At 50.9% G+C, this 16456-nt stretch overlaps 1 protein-coding gene across 1 annotated transcript in view; it reads left to right on the top strand.

Moving 5' to 3' along the window:
* LOC106731961 (IgGFc-binding protein-like) overlaps window positions 1-16456 on the top strand; it is a 43038-nt gene that overhangs the window by 18693 nt on the left and 7889 nt on the right. The window contains exons 2-4 of the mRNA XM_075907339.1: window positions 9382-12443; window positions 13327-13903; window positions 14613-15202. Of these exons, the coding sequence (XP_075763454.1) occupies window positions 9382-12443; window positions 13327-13903; window positions 14613-15202 (4229 nt within the window). The remainder of the gene's footprint in view (window positions 1-9381; window positions 12444-13326; window positions 13904-14612; window positions 15203-16456) is intronic.

Below are 16456 nucleotides of genomic sequence, written 5' to 3'. Positions count from 1 at the left end.
TGTAAGTACAAGATGTATATTTCAGTTGGGTTATTTTATAATCTATAGGGTAAAAAGGAGAACGTTGCAATTTTTCCGTAATAGTGCATTGTGACATTTTTGTATTTTTATGTCTGATTTTGTAAGCAAGTCGTCTTTAAGTGAGGTAGAAGTTGGGGTGCACAAGACAAATTAGACTCCTCAAAGGAGAACCATAATCTGGAAAGACTGAGAGCCACTGATAGAGAGAATCCTGGAACTATAGAGTTGAAGACCTCACCGCCTGTATATCACAGTCCCCCAGCACCTCCCAGCACCCGCACACTCAACCCAACCACCAAATGAGACCAAAGTTACAGCTCACAGGAGACAGGACTAGAAGGGGCCAAGACCCACTAAGTGGGCCCCCAACGATAGGGCAATACCCAGATAATCTGACAATGGCAGTCCCCCATGTTGTGGAGGCAGGTGAAAAATCCCCCAAGGTCCCTTCCAGTCTTAGCTGGGGAGGGGGAATTACTTTCCTGACCCACCTATGGTGAGACCCAGCCAGCCAAGCGAAAATGCGGGGTGCCACCGCAGGGCCCGGGTGTGCGCTGCCCATTGTCCCCTCTGCAGCCACCAAAATCCCCCGTGTGTCAGAGGCAGGAGAAACATTGGAACCCAGAATACAGGTGGGGCTGGATCCCTTCCTGGCCTCTGCAGGACGCTGTCTGAGCCCAGAAGCACAAGAGTCTAGGAGCATCAGATGTAAACCAGAAGGCTGTGTCTAGACTGGCAAGTTTTTCCGCAAAATCTTCTGATTTTGCGGAAAAACTTGCCAGCTGTCCACACTGGCCGTTTGAATTTCCACAAGAACACTGACGATCTCACATAAGATTGTCAGTGTTCTTGCGGAAATACTGTGCTGCTCCCGTTCGGGCAAAAGCCCTCTTGCGCAAATCATTTGCACAAGAGGGCCAGTGTAAACAGTACAGTACAGTACTGTTTTCCGCAAAAAAGCCTCGATCGGGGCTTTTATGCGGAAAAGCGCGTCTAGATTGGCCACGGACGCTTTTCCGCAAAAAGTGCTTTTCCGAAATGCTTTTAACAGATAACTTTTCCATTAAAAGCATTTTCAGAAAATCATGCCAGTGTAGACATAGCCAAAGTGTCCCCAAATCTGCTGAGCCCTGTGCCCCACTGCGAGAAGCAGCTCCGCCCTGCAATCCCATTCTGAAATGTGTCAAGATCTCTACAAAACAATTCAATAGTGCCTGCCCAACGCAGAGGCAATGCTGGGGGAGTGGAGGGGGGTTTGCCGGTGCCAGATCTAATTCTCTCTCTCTCTCTCTCTCTCTCTCTCTCTCTGTCACACATACCATATACCCCTCTCTCTCACATACACACACACACACACACACACACACCTCTCTTTCTCTCACACACACACACACAGACAACCGTCCTCTCACTCACACACATACATACCCCTCTCTGTCACACACACACACACCCTTTCTCAGACACACCCCCTTCACACACACACCCTCTCTCTCTCACCCCTTCCCCCAACACACACACACACACACACACACACACACACACACACACACACACTTCTGTTTCTATTTAGCTCAGAGATTTTTCAAATTGTGTGCCAGGTCCCAAAACCATCAGAAGTTGGTGGATCTCACCCAGCTTGCTCCCCCCCCCCCCCTTCCCCACTCCCTGGCCTCCTGGCTGAGGGAGCTAGGATGCTGACTGGGTTCCCGCAGCCCTCCTGGCCCTGCTCCCTGAGCCAGGCCACCTCCACATGGCCAGGTGCTCCTGAGATAGGGCAGGCAGAACAACTCTGAGCTGCCCTGAAGGAGCCTCATGCCGGTTCCTTGGAGCCAGCCCCTGGCTGTGGAGCCCAGCGACATGAGATGCTGCCACGGTCCTCGCTCACCACTGTCCTGCTGCTCCTAGGTCGGCTGCTGCTCCTCAGGCCAAGGCAGCCTGTGGTGCAGTCACGTGCCTCCCAGAGCCCTTCAGTTGTGCCCCGACCACCAAGCGTTACTCATCATCTCTGGCCACGGGTCAGCTGTCCGCTCCCCGGCTGCAGGCTCCAAGCAGCTCTGCATGGCCTGTGCTGGCCCCTGCCACTCTGCAGTCAGCAGCAGGACACACCAGCCTCCAAACTGCCATGCATGGGTGGCAAGTATAAGTGGCAAAGAGATGCAGTGCCTCCCCTGGGTCTTAGTGCTCAGCTCTCCCCACAGCCTATCCCGAGTCTGCATAACACTGAGCCTGCGACAGAGCTATTAAGTGGTAACAAAGCCATTTCACAGGCATGTGCCAACCCTGCTTTTACTGGCAAAACCAGGTGTGTGTTACTGTGTCTACCAGACCTTAGTATAAGACGTGCTTTAAATATTTCATTAGTTTGTGGCTGAAGATTCTAAAAACTCCTTGCAGAGAGATTCAGATGCACAGTCTGGGCTCATCTACATTGGCCCCTTTTCCGGAAGAGGCATGTTAATTTCACAGGTCGTAATAGGGAAATCCGCGGGGGATTTAAATATCCCCCACGGCATTTAAATAAAAATGTCTGCCGCTTTTTTCCGGCTTTTAGAAAAGCCGGAAAAGAGCGTCTACACTGGCCCCGATCCTCCGGAAAAAAAGCCCTTTTCCGGAGGATCTTATTCCTACTTCAAAGTACTTATTCCTTCAAAGTACTTCAAAGTAGGAATAAGATCCTCCGGAAAAGGGCTTTTTTTCCGGAGGATCGGGGCCAGTGTAGACGCTCTTTTCCGGCTTTTCTAAAAGCCGGAAAAAAGCGGCAGACATTTTTATTTAAATGCCGTGGGGGATATTTAAATCCCCCGCGGATTTCCCTATTACGACCTGTGAAATTAACATGCCCCTTCCGGAAAAGGGGCCAGTGTAGACGTAGCCTCTGAGTATTCAGCTTCAGTCTTAAATGCTTGGCTCTTCAGAGATGCAAGTTTTTAATGCATTCTTCAAAAGACCCCCCCCTTATCTAAAATACATGTGATAATTTTAATTTCGACAGTGCGAAACCTTGCTTCCAAAGTCTCCCTTGTCCTTTCTATTCTTCTTGACTCTTCTTTCACACACACACACCCCCTTGAAGAGAGCCTTAAAGGGACACCATTCCTTGTTCTTCCAGATAGCTGAACAAATGAGTTTCCCTTTTACTTCTTGTCTATTTGATGAACTAGTTTTAGAAGAACCCTCCACCAAAATCAGTACCTTACTAAGATACAAAACTCTTTGTTAGGCCTAAAATATTTGGAAACATATTTTTTGCATAATCACAGTGACATTTCATAAATATGCTTACTGTTCTTATGAAACTCATACAAAAGCAATTAGTGTTTCCTTTCTCTAAAATCAACGAACTTTGTAATAAACACACTAAGCTACTCTGACTGATTAGTTTAAAATAATGTCTTTGTTTCTGTGAATTTAAATATGTTGTAATCTGCAATGACTACTTTATGAAGGCTTAAGAGTATATAAAATATAAAATTTAAAATCAGCATAAATGAAGCAAATGTAAAACAGAGGGGCTGCACTAGTTGTTCCACAGTATTTACTGTTGTACCCACTGGACAACTGACTTGCCCTCACTACAAAGTTTTGCAAATAAATCTCTGATTTCACTTTAGGGTATAGCAATAAACCCAAGCCGGACATTTTTTATTCCCAAAGTTCATGCTTTTAATGAAGTACCTTCTGCATGTCCAGCTGTCACAGACTGGCAGGCAGAGGGAAAGAGGCTGTTTTCTTTAGAAAGATATTTTGGAAAGAACCCTTGGCTGCATTTGGGGTCAGGGATTTCGCTAGAAGGGGTGAGCAGAGAGAGGAGGGAGAAAGTGGGGAGGGACGGGGGGTCTGGGCAGAGCAGAGGTGGGGTTATGGGTGGGGGCCACAGGCTTGGGAGCTCTGCAAGCAGCAGTTTCACCAAGCATTAAGCAGCCCCCCAGCATCTCAAACGCCTGTTCCCCTGGGTGCTCACAGAGTCGTGGCTCCCAAAGGACCAGAACAGCACAGTTTACCAGTTGTGCCTCCCACCATCACTCCACAGACCACACAGCCCTTACCTGTGGAACAGGCACAGAACAAAGGGCTCTACCATGGCCATCAGCATGGGGGAGGGGGGAGGGCTTGTTAGGTAAAAGGTTTGAACCAAAGTCCCGGAGCCACCTCCCAAAGGGGCAATGGGGCAAAGAACTGAACTGGCTTCCAGACTGAGTTTGCTGAGGCTGGGGAGGGGATGGCAGGACGAGGCTGCCTACACGGGCAAGCAGCCCACTGGTGGCTGCTGGCAGCCAATATCCCCATAGCTGGAGAGGGAACAGAGGCGGGGAGGGCTCTGAGTTACTACTGAGAACTCGTTCCCAGGGGTCTGGCTGCCAGGTTTCACTCACATGCTCGGGGGTGTAACTGACCATCATGCCCTCAGATTAGATTGGCAGGGGCCAGGGGGAGCGGAGACCCATGGGCGTGGATTCCCTGCAACTACCAAGTTTTGTTGCCAAAAACTGCCTTTTGTCACCAAAAACAGAGAAAACATTTACACTGCAATGCAACTTTTGTGGGGAAAACACCCACTTTGGGCAACAAAAAGCTTTCACCCGGTGAAAGACTTTTTTCTTTCCCCCTCCCTTTATTTTCAACAAAGAGCTGTCAACAACGACAGTTCGGCTGTTTGTCTTCTGCCAGTATCCCAAAAGGGCTGCACTGATGGCTCTGCTCAGTGCTTTGTGATCTCTGCTGCCCTGTAGGCATGTGCCCCTCCCCTTTCAAAGCTCTAGGAAATACCCAGAAGCTGAGTGAGCCGCTCTGTTTGGGGAACAAACAAAGAGCAAATCATTGGAGTGCTCCTATTCTGTCCTGATAAAAACACAGTGGCAAGGCAGGCTGCTGCTGCAGGGGGAAGGGGGGAGGACACAGACACTGTGCTGGTTTGACATTGCTCAGCACAGAAAGCTCCCAGATCTACTCATGATGCTACTCCCAGAATCCCAAGAAGTGCAGGGATTAGCTGGGCCTTCCCACTACACTGCCCTGCTTACCCACAGTGCTTTGCTCTATCTGCCGACAGGGAAGTTGGCAACGTGGCCATGCAATGTCAACAATGGGAAGCTAAAAAACATGGTTTGACCTATTTTCATTTTTGGCAACTTTTGCGTGTCGACAGCACTTTTGTCACCAAACCTTCCCAGTGTCGCCATAGCCTGAGCCAGCCAGAGCTGGGGGGTCTGTTACAGGAGTGGCTGGGAGAGGTTCCGTAGACTGTGATGTGCAGGAGGCCTGGTGGGGGAGGTGAGAGCTTTCACGGGCCCAGTTACTGTAGGAGGACGAGACACACTTCCAAGCTTCACCAAGTTCATCCTCAGCTCTGGGAAGCACAAAATCTGGTGCAGCAAAGATAGCGCGCCATGCAGAAGCTGTCTCTCATATCCTGGGGCTGATGCTGCAAAGAGCACTTGGAGTTTCTAGGGGGAACAAGTTTCTTTAGCAAACACTGAAATTCAAATGCCAGCAAGTAGCAATATTGGGAACAGGAGGTTATGTAAAAAATAAAAACCTAACATACAAGACCACAGACCTACCTAACCAGGCAGCCTTCTCTGAGCAGAGAATCAGCTGAACACACGCTCCACGTGTGACCACGATGGCCCAAAGTGCTAATGGGACCCTGGAATGCACAAAGGGGACAATCTGATATTTGGTGCAGTCCTGGGACCCCCGATGAATCAGGAGGTTGATAAACTGGAGAGGGTTCAGAGAAGAGGAGCAAGAGGGATTAAAGGGCTAGGAAACCAACCTGGAGAACAAATGTTTAATAAGGGCTCTTCAGTCTAGCAGAGAGGAAGGTCCAGCGGCTGTGAGCTGAAGCTAAAGAGCCTTGAAATAAGGGTAAAATTCTTGACACGGTGAGAAGTGAAGCATGGGAACAGCTTGCCAAGCAAGGAGCAGGGCCGATTTCCATCAGTAACAATTTTTAACCGGAAACTGGCTGGTTTTCTAACCTAGATATCGGGGCGGGGGGGGGGGGAGGGGGGGGGAGAACGACGACTCTCTGGCCTGGGTGACACAGGAGTTCTGACTGGATGGTCTCAATTGACCCATCTGGCCTTTGAACCTATGAATCTATGAACTGTTATGTCTCATAAGCAGTGAAGCCGACCGAACTGCCAAGCCCCTGGACGAGGTATAGAATCATAGGACTGGAAGGGACCTCGAGAGGTCATTGAGTCCAGCCCCCCACCCTCAAGGCAGGACCAAGCTCCATCTACACCATCCCTGACAGATGTCTATCTAACCTGTTCTTAAATATCTCCAGAGAGGGAGATTCCACCACCTCCCTTAGCAATTTATTCCAATATTTGACCACCCTGACAGTTAGGAATTTTTTCCTCATGTCCAATCGAAAGCTCCCTTACTGCACTTTAAGCCCGTTACTCCTTGTCCTGTCCTCAGAAACCAAGAGGAACAAATTTTCTCCTTCCTCCTTGTGACACCCTTTTAGATATTTGAAAACCGCTATCATGTCCCCCCTTAATCTTCTTTTTTCCAAACTAAACAAGCCCAGTTCATGAAGCCTGGCTTCATAGGTCATGGTCTCTAAACCTTTAATCATTCTTGTCGCTCTTCTCTGTACCCTTTCCAATTTCTCCACATCTTTCTTGAAATGTGGCGCCCAGAACTGGACACAGTACTCCAGCTGAGGCCTAACTAGTGCAGAGTAGAGCGGCAGAATGACTTCACGAGTTTTGCTTACAACACACCTGTTGATACAACTTAGAATCATATTTGCTTTTTTTGCAGCAGCATCACACTGTTGACTCATATTCAACTTGTGGTCCACTATGACCCCTAGATCCCTTTCCGCCATGCTCCTTCCTAGACAGTCGCTTCCCATCTTGTATGTATGGAACTGATTGTTCCTTCCTAAGTGGAGCACTTTGCATTTCTCTTTATTAAACCTCATCCTGTTTACCTCTGACCATTTCTCTAACTTGCTAAGGTCATTTTGAATTATGTCCCTATCCTCCAAAGAAGTTGCAACCCCACCCAGTTTGGTATCATCTGCAAACTTAATAAGCGTACTCTCTATCCCAATATCTACATCATTGATGAAAATATTGAACAGTACGGGTCCCAAAACAGACCCTTGTGGAACTCCACAAGGTAGGAGGGTGGCTCGGTGCTCCTGGAAATGGCAGGGCCTTGAGTGGGTTGGGGGCTCGTCTCCCCTGCCAAGCCCTTCAGCACCCCCAGGAGCACTCCACCCAGGGCTCCAGTGGCGATTTAAAGGAGCCACCACCACTGCCACGGTAACAGCCACCAGGGGTCATTATGAATTGCCGGGCCCATGTTAGTTTCCCCCTGTGACGTAGTGGGGGTACTTGCTGGGCTGTGGTGACCTCTGCTGTCTGGAGCAAGACCCAGCAGGGAAAACCTCACTATGCAAAGGTGATGCCAAACCTGTTGAACCAGATAAACCCCATGGAGAGGAACAAAGGAAGGGGGAATGCTGCCCTGGCTGGGGGGCAGGGCGGGAAGAGAGTTAGTTAGAATGGCTGGCTGGGAGCATGGAGGAGACAGCCTAGGGAAAGGGGCTGGAGTTTAGGGGCCCAGTCTTCCCCCATTTCAAGGGGGCCTGAGGCATCCTAGCCCAGCTCTGTGACCAGATTACATCTGTGCTGTGCAGTATCCTGGAGAGGGAATAAAGTTCCTCTATTCCACCGGCTGGTGCAGTCTGTTTGTGCCATTTCGGGGCTGCAGGAGACAGGGGACCCCCAACTCGCCGTCACACCCCCTTTGCCCCCACCCTCGAAATCTTGCCTGCCTCTTACAGACAGGCCTTTCCAGCGTCGTCTCCATTCCCGGGACAGGCCATGCTGTCAGCTTGTCTTCCCGATGGAACGATCCAGGGTGTTCCAGGATCATGGCCACAAAGCCATTGTCTTTCCTCGTGACTTTCTTGGGTGCCTCTGTCCTGCCAATTCCACAGTCTTTTGATGAGCACTCAGCTGGCTCTGTAGCAAGCGGACAAGCCCTGATGCACTAAGGACCAGCCAGAGAGCAATAAGTATCTCTCCCTCCTACCTCCCAGAAGCATGTTTATCACCCTGTTACCTGGGGTTTGCTGAACCAAAACCATGAAAACTAGCCTGTGCTTCCCAGGTAGTTTCAGGACATAAATCAATGGGCACCCAGCTCCTCTGTCTGCTAAGTGATTGCTACACACAGGAATGCTTTCACCCCCAAATCTGTGTTTTTACTGGGTCTAAAGGACACATCAAAAATAACAATACTCTGGAGCACACTAAAAACTATAGTTCCCCAAAATGTGAGGAGGTGTTGAGTTGTCAGCAGTAGGGTTCCAGTGGCCAGCCTTCCTTCTAGCCCTGGGGAAGTTGGATACCAGTCTCCTAGTCTGTCAAAATCTCTTGGCCACTGTCTCCCAAATACACACTCTGCTTTGTATAGGTTGTTCAAAAGAAAGCACATAATTCATAATAACCTTTTCCTTAGCAACACCAACAGAACTAATAATTCTAATGATCAGTAAAGCAGCTTCCCCCTCCCTCCCCAACACCCTCCCAAAGAGTCAGACACACCCTAATTCAAAGTCAGCTATTCATACTCCTTCCCAGTGCAGCGGATCTGCTACTTTATCATTCCTTGCTAGCAACACCAAACCAGTGCAGCAGTTGTGGGCGATTCTTAGACAAAGGCCAAATGATTCCATGGTGTTCGCACTTCTAGGTAATTGTGGCTCAATACACAGAAAGGTGATGGCTATGTCAAGTCCAGCTCTCTCATAACATGGGGTCCTGCCTCATCTCACTGGCTTTCAGAGCATAATTCCTTCCGTGTGATCCAGACGTACATTTTGTTACAACTAAGATGACCTACAGTTTTCTGGGTCCTGGTAGAACTCACATCCGCCACCTTTTGGTAACCGCCATAGGCATACATCTGACTATGAAACTCTAGTGCCTCCTGCCAGCTGGAATCAAGACGTTCCTGGATCATAGCATCCACAGTTCCTAGTGGGAGGTCATTCCACAGACTCTCTGCACTGGTGGTTAAAATTTCCAGCCGTAGCCAGTTTCTCCATATTGGTTCTTGTGCCGGTGTTCCCTTCAGTTTCATAGAGCTTCCTCCTCCCAGACTTTTACCCTCCTCATGTATTACATATTGGAGTCAACCAGGAGCAGAGATGCAGGCCAACTAGCGCAATCCCATAGCTGGCCCAGTGGGTCCCTGTGCTGCCCTGCCTCACACTCCTCTGTGTAGAAGTCAGCTTCACCCTGGTGGCAAATCTTGCCATGTGCATGACTAATTCTTCCACGGCATCCTTTTCAATGAACTGTGTTTATTTTTCTTCATCAGCTGCTAGTCCCGAGCATCCCAAGCACCCAGATTCCTGCAGCGAGGTGCAGTGTCAACCAGGGTACCAGTGCATCGACAAGGATGGAGAGCCAGATTGCATCCCTACGTTTCAAACCTGCAACAAAATGCACTGCAAAGATGGGACTACTTGTGAAATTGTTCATGGCCAGCCCAAGTGTGTCCCCAAACCACTGTCCTGCCATCACATCAAATGCAACCCAGGCACAGTGTGTGAAGTTCAGAAAGGCTGGCCCAGATGTGTCCCCGTGCCGTCCTGTCAGACCATCCTTTGCATGGAAGGGACCTTTTGCCGGATGGCAGACGGTGAACCCAAGTGCGTCCCTATACCATCCTGCCAGAACACCCCATGCCCAGAGGGGAAAATATGCAATGTCATAAATGGTTGGCCCAAGTGTGTCCCAGTGCTGACCTGCAAGAACATTCACTGCAGGAAAGGCATGTTCTGCACCATTGTAGAAGGCTCACCTACATGTGTCCCAATTCCATCCTGCCAGGACACCCCGTGTGAAAAAGGCACCATGTGTAAAGAGAAAGACGGCTGGCCCAAGTGTGTGCCTGTGCTTTCCTGCAAGCACAAACACTGTAAAAAAGGGACTTTCTGTAGCATAGTAAAGGGTTCACCTACGTGCGTCCCCGTGCCAACCTGCAAGCACAAATATTGCAAAAAGGGGACTTTCTGTAGCATAGTGAATGGTTCGCCTACGTGTGTCCCAATTCCATCCTGCCAAAACACCCAGTGTGAAAAAGGCACCGTGTGCAAAGAGAAAGATGGCTGGCCTGAGTGTGTCCCTGTGCTCTCCTGCAAGCACAAGCACTGCAAAAAGGGGACTTTCTGTAGTATAGTGAGTGGTTTGCCTACGTGCGTTCTTGTGCCCTCCTGCAAGCACAAACACTGTAAAAAAGGGACTTTTTGTAGCGTAGTAAAGGGTTCACCTACGTGTCTCCCCGTGCCAACCTGCAAGCACAAGCACTGCAAAAAGGGGACTTTCTGTAGCATAGTGAATGGTTCGCCTACGTGTGTTCCCATACCGTCCTGCCAGGACACCCCATGTGAAAAGGGCACCGTGTGCAAAATCAAAGACGGCTGGCCCAAGTGTGTGCCTGTGCTATCCTGCAAGCACAAACACTGTAAAAAAGGGACTTTTTGTAGCATAGTAAAGGGTTCACCTACGTGTGTCCCCGTGCCAACCTGCAAACACAAACACTGCAAAAAGGGGACTTTCTGTAGTATAGTAAATGGTGCACCTATGTGTGTTCCCGTGCCATCCTGCCATAACACCCCGTGTGAAAAGGGCACCGTGTGCAAAATCAAAGACGGCTGGCCCAAGTGTGTGCCTGTGCCCTCCTGCAAGCACAAACATTGCAAAAAGGGGACTTTCTGTAGCATAGTGAATGGTTCGCCTACGTGTGTTCCCGTGCCATCCTGCCATAACACCCCGTGTGAAAAGGGCACCGTGTGCAAAATCAAAGACGGCTGGCCCAAGTGTGTGCCTGTGCCCTCCTGCAAGTACAAACACTGCAAAAAGGGGACTTTCTGTAGCATAGTAAAGGGTTCACCTACGTGTGTCCCTGTGCCCTCCTGCAAGCACAAACATTGCAAAAAGGGGACTTTCTGTAGCATAGTGAATGGTTCGCCTACGTGTGTTCCCATACCGTCCTGCCAGGACACCTTGTGTGAAAAAGGCACCGTGTGCAAAGAGAAAGACGGCTGGCCTGAGTGTGTCCCTGTGCCCTCCTGCAAGCACAAACACTGCAAAAAGGGGACTTTCTGTAGCATAGTGAATGGTTCGCCTATGTGTGTTCCCATACCGTCCTGCCAGGACACCCCGTGTGAAAAGGGCACCGTGTGCAAAGAGAAAGACGGCTGGCCCAAGTGTGTGCCTGTGCCATCCTGCCAGAATATGCATTGTGCAGAGGGGAGCGTCTGTCAGGAGGACGGTGGCTGGCCCAAATGTGTCCCTGTACCATCCTGCAAGACCGTCCGCTGCAAAGAGGGGACCGTGTGCAAGGTTGAAGATGGTTGGCCCAAGTGTGTTCACATTCTACCTTCCTGCAAAGGCATTCGGTGCAGAGAAGGAACTCTCTGCCAGATGGTAAATGGCTGGCCCAGCTGCCTCCCCGTGCCGTCCTGCCAGAACACCCACTGCAAGGAGGGCATGGTGTGTGAGATGGTTCAGGGTGAGCCCATGTGTGTTTCTTCCCTACCTGTGTCATGTGCTGCCGTTTTGTGCCAAGAAGGGACCATGTGTGAGATGGGGAAGCATGGCCCCAGGTGTGTTCCTGTGCCACCATCCTGCCTGAATTTCCCATGCCCACCAGAGACCGTGTGCGAGATTGTTCACAGCTGGCCCACGTGTGTCCCAGTGCCCTCCTGCCACCACGTCAAGTGCCCAGAGGGCACTGTGTGCAAGCTGGTGAATGGCCAGCCCGAGTGTGTGCCCGCCCCTCTGGCCTGCGAAGGAGTGCACTGCCAGGACGGCACGGTGTGCAAGGCCATCGATGGCTGGCCTAAGTGCATGCGCTTCTTTAGAGCTGCCCCAGTATCTCCACCATCTTGTGCTAAAATGACCTGCAAGCCAGGCCGCGTGTGCCGGGTTCTGGACGGCTGGCCCAAGTGTGTGAAGCCCTCCTGTAAGGGTGTGTATTGCAAGCCGGGCACCCTGTGCCAAGTGGTGAACGGCTGGCCCAAGTGCATGCCCACCCACCGCTCCTGCGACACGGTCCAGTGCAGCAAAGGGATGGTGTGTGAGGTGGCAGGCGGCTGGCCCCAGTGTGTCCCAGTGTCGCGCTCCCAGCCCGTCTGCTGGGCCTCGGGCCACCCTCACTACCACACGTTTGACGGGCACAGCTACGACTTCCATGGCACCTGCAGCTACACGGTGGTCAGGACCTGCCGCCACAAGGCCAAGCTCCCTGCCTTCCACATCATCGCCAAGAGCCAGAAGCGCGGCAACACCCGGGTCTCCTTTGTCAGCCAGGTCACCGTCAAGGCCTACCACTACAACATCACCATGGTGAAGTACGAATACGGGCTCGCCAGGGTAAGAACCAAGCGCGGTCCGGGGGCAGCCTGCGGCCAGGTCCCCAGGGTCCCTCTCACTCACTTGGTGGCAACCCAGAGGGACTCCCCGGGAGTTAATGGAGTCACCTTTGTGGGTGAGAGTCAGGTTCCATTGATTATAACAGAGCAGATCAGATGCATCTAGTGGCCACCCTTTTGTGGTGGGCCCTGCCCAGGTGGAGAGAGACACAGTCCCAGCCACAGCTGAGATTGGGGCCTCCTCATTCTGGGCACTGCCCAGACCCAGCCAGAGACAGACCCTGCCCAGCTGGGATCAGGGCCCCGTTGTGCCAGGTGCTGCCCAGACAGATGCTGCCCCAAAGACCTCACAGTCCTCTAAATCCTGCAACGGGGAGGCATTGCCAGTGGGAGAGCCAGGGTTACAATTTCCTGCTGTGCAAGAGAGTCTCTGTTTGACCCCTGTACTCTGGGGATAATGGTCCAGCTCTCCCTCCCTGGGGTTATGACGTTAAGTCCATTAATGGTTGTGAGGGGCCTAGATGCTCCAGTGGAGGAGATCGGGTGAGCCCCCAAGAGACAAGCGTTTCAAAGGCAGCGGGGGGAGACAACAGCTTAGTTCTTCCTGTGATGCTGCTGGGTTCCTGTGGGAAATTGGCACCCAGAGTCCTTGTAAAGGGTTGTGGGAAAACATCCCACCCCTCCGTAAGGGGTCAGGAATCCACCCTGTCGAGGCCTAGCACAGCTCTAAAGCCAGGCCTGAGGGATGACCCTGGTAGCACAGGTAGGGCTTAAACTCATGTTTTGAGAGACCCTGCCAAGGCCGTAGCCACAAGGCTGCTCTTTCCCTCTCTGCGGAGCGGGGCGTTTAGCCTGATGGAGGCTGTTCCCTTAACCCTCTCCAGGTGAACGGCCAGCGGACCCGCCTGCCCGTCTCCCTGTTCGATGGGAAGCTCTGGCTCCATCAACGGGGAGGCCAGCTGGTGTTGGAGGCCGAGTTTGGCCTGAAGGTCTACTATGACTGGAACTACTACCTGGTGGTCAAGGTCACCAAGGCCTTCCTGGGCCGGCTGTGTGGCCTGTGCGGCAACTACAATGGTGACCCCAGCGATGACTTCCTCACCTCTTCGGGGAAGCTGGCCACCAATGCCGTGGAGTTTGGCAAGAGCTGGAAGGTGGAGGATGGTGACAAAAAGTGCCGGCATGGCTGCAAGGGCAAGTGCGGGGGCTGCTCGCCAGAGCAAGTGAAGCGCTACCGCAGAGAGGCCTACTGTGGCCTGATCACCAAGGCAGCCAAAAATGGCCCCTTCCGGCATTGCCATGCCCTGATCAACCCCAAGACCTTCCTGGATGACTGCGTGGCTGACCTCTGTGCCTACGATGGCTACAAGCAGATCCTCTGCCGGGCACTCAAGACCTACGTGGATGCCTGCCAGCGGGAGGGCGCCGTGGTGACTGACTGGAGGAAGCAGGCTGGCTGCCGTGAGTAACCAGAGGATATGGAGCCATGGGCAACCATATCATTGAGTGCTGAAGGGTGGGGGACATGGGTTCTGCACCCAGTGAGTGCATTTCACTAGGTTTCCATCAGCACGGGGCTCTGAGTCCTGATGTGATGGAGTGGGGTGTCAGTGTGAGAATGGAAAGAGAGGGACAGATCCTGCGGAAGGGTGGATAGACAGAGTAGATGGATCTATAGATAGACATGGATAGATGGGTGGGTACCATGGATGGATGGAGAGATGAATGGATACATTGAGACAGATGGAAAATGGATGGAGGGATGAACAGGTGGAAGATGGATGGATACTTCAGCAAGGTGGTTAGATGTATGCTGTGGCTGGAGAGGCACTGTGGATGGATGGATGGATGGACTATGTGTGGTGTGCATGTGTATAAATACCACCTTCCACAGGGTGTGTTGCATCTGTTCTGTGTGTGTGGGTTTACATACATGGGCACACCCTCTGCTGCATAGAATCACGTTTGAGCATCTGTGTGTCATACTCACCCATACTGTTGCCAAGAGAAAGCGATTCCCCTTTAGCTTAGGAGGCCCAGGCCTGGTTGCACAGCAGGAGGCTCTGAGGCCTCTGACCTGCGCTAGAGCCCCAGGGGAAACAGAAAATGTAGCAGAGACTCTGGTGGCCTTGGCTTTGTTAGCAAACTGCATTCACTGTCCCTTTGTCAGCTCTGCCCTGCCCAGAGAACAGCAAGTACCAGCTCTGCGGCTCTGCCTGTCCTGCCACCTGCAATGCCTTCTCATCCCTGGACAAGTGCCTCTTGCCCTGCATGGAGACCTGCCAGTGCAAGCCGGGCTACATGCTGGATGGGGGTCAGTGCATCCCCAAGGGGCGCTGCGGCTGTGTCCACAGAGGGCGTCTCTACACCCCTGGGGAGCATTTCTGGGGGGACAAGAAGTGCCGGCAGAAGTGCCAGTGCAACCTGCAGAGCCGGAAGGTCACCTGCCAGGCCTCGCGGTGCCGGGAGGGCGAGAAATGCCGAGTGGTCAATGGCATCCGGGGCTGCTACCCCACCAGCTACGGCACCTGCTCCACCCTGGGGGAGTCGCACTACATCACCTTTGACGGGCTGCACTACGACTTCCGTGGCACTTGTGTCTATCTCCTGGCTGGCTTGTGCCACAAGAATTCCAAGCTGGTTAAGTTCCAGATCCTGGTGCAGCACGAAAGGAAGGGCAGCAAGAGCATCTCTGGCAGCAAGGTGGTAGAGATCCAGGTCTATGGAGTGAAGCTCGTCATCATCCATGGAAAGGCCAGGGTAAGTGTGCAATCACTTTGGGTAAGTGTGAACTCATTGCAGAGTAAGTGTGCAGTAGGAGCATGTAGCTGCACACATGCAGGCACTTTCTTTTGACATCAAGGAGTCAAGTAAAGAGTGAGTAAATACAGAATAAAGAATGAGGAAAGGAACAAGGGAAAAGTGAGTAGCCACAGAGTACAGAATGAGTAAACAGTGAGTAAGCACAGAATATAGAATGATGCAGAAGCAAGGAAGTACTGAGTAAGGAATAAGCCAATAATGAGTAAGAAGTAACCATGGAGGAAGGAAGGAGTAATGAGAAAACAATGAGTGAGGACAGAATATTGAGAAAAGGAGTAACTGCTGAACAAGTGATGAGTAATGAATTATTAATGAGTAGCTAATAAGTCCTGCGTAAGAAGTGAGTAAGGAATATGTAACGAGTAGCTACCAAGTAAAGAACAAGTGTCGAGTAACGTGTGGGCAATTCAATAAATACCACGGATCAAGAAATGAATTTACTACTAAGGAGTAGTGAATGAGTAAATAGCAAATAAATACTGAGAAAGGAAGGAGTAAGCACTGGATAAGGAGCAAAGAAGTAGTAACTACAGAGTAAGAACTCAGTAAGGACAGAGTAAGAAATGGATGCATAAGGCATACATATTAATGGAAATGTAACTTCTTAAGTAAGTAGTGAATACTGAAAAAGGAGTGTGTAAGGCAGGAATACACAGTGAGGAACAAGGAAGTTATAACTCTTTACTAGGTAATGAGTAACTATTGAGTAAGGAATGAGTATGGAATGAATCACTGAGGCTACATCTACACTACATGCCTCTTGCACAAAAAGCCTTTTGCTCAAGAGTTTTTGCACAAAAACTTCTTGCTCAAGAGCACATCCACACCTTAAAGCACATCGCAAAAGCCACACTGCATGGATGCTCTTTCTCAAGAAAGCACTGATTGGCAATTACAGAATGGCCATCAGAACACCTGTACTTTTTCCCTCTGGAGCATCCACACTTGCCTTTCTGCGTAATAGCTGTAGCACTAAAAGGAGCTATACCTTGTAAAAGGAGGTTTACCTTTGCCAGAAAAAGCCCTTTCTTCTGCCGTTTTACTGTTGATTTACTTGCGCAAACACGTATTTGAGGTATGGATGCACCATGTGGTTTTGCGCAAAAACCTTGCACTGTAGACATAGTCTAAGGGTAGTAAGTAGGAAATGAGTAACTCCCAGTAAGGAATGAAAAATGGTGAATGTGAAAT

This window comes from Pelodiscus sinensis, chromosome 24 (assembly GCF_049634645.1).
Source record: "Pelodiscus sinensis isolate JC-2024 chromosome 24, ASM4963464v1, whole genome shotgun sequence".
NCBI lineage: Eukaryota > Metazoa > Chordata > Testudines > Trionychidae > Pelodiscus > Pelodiscus sinensis.
This window is presented reverse-complemented; position numbering and strand designations above follow the sequence as displayed.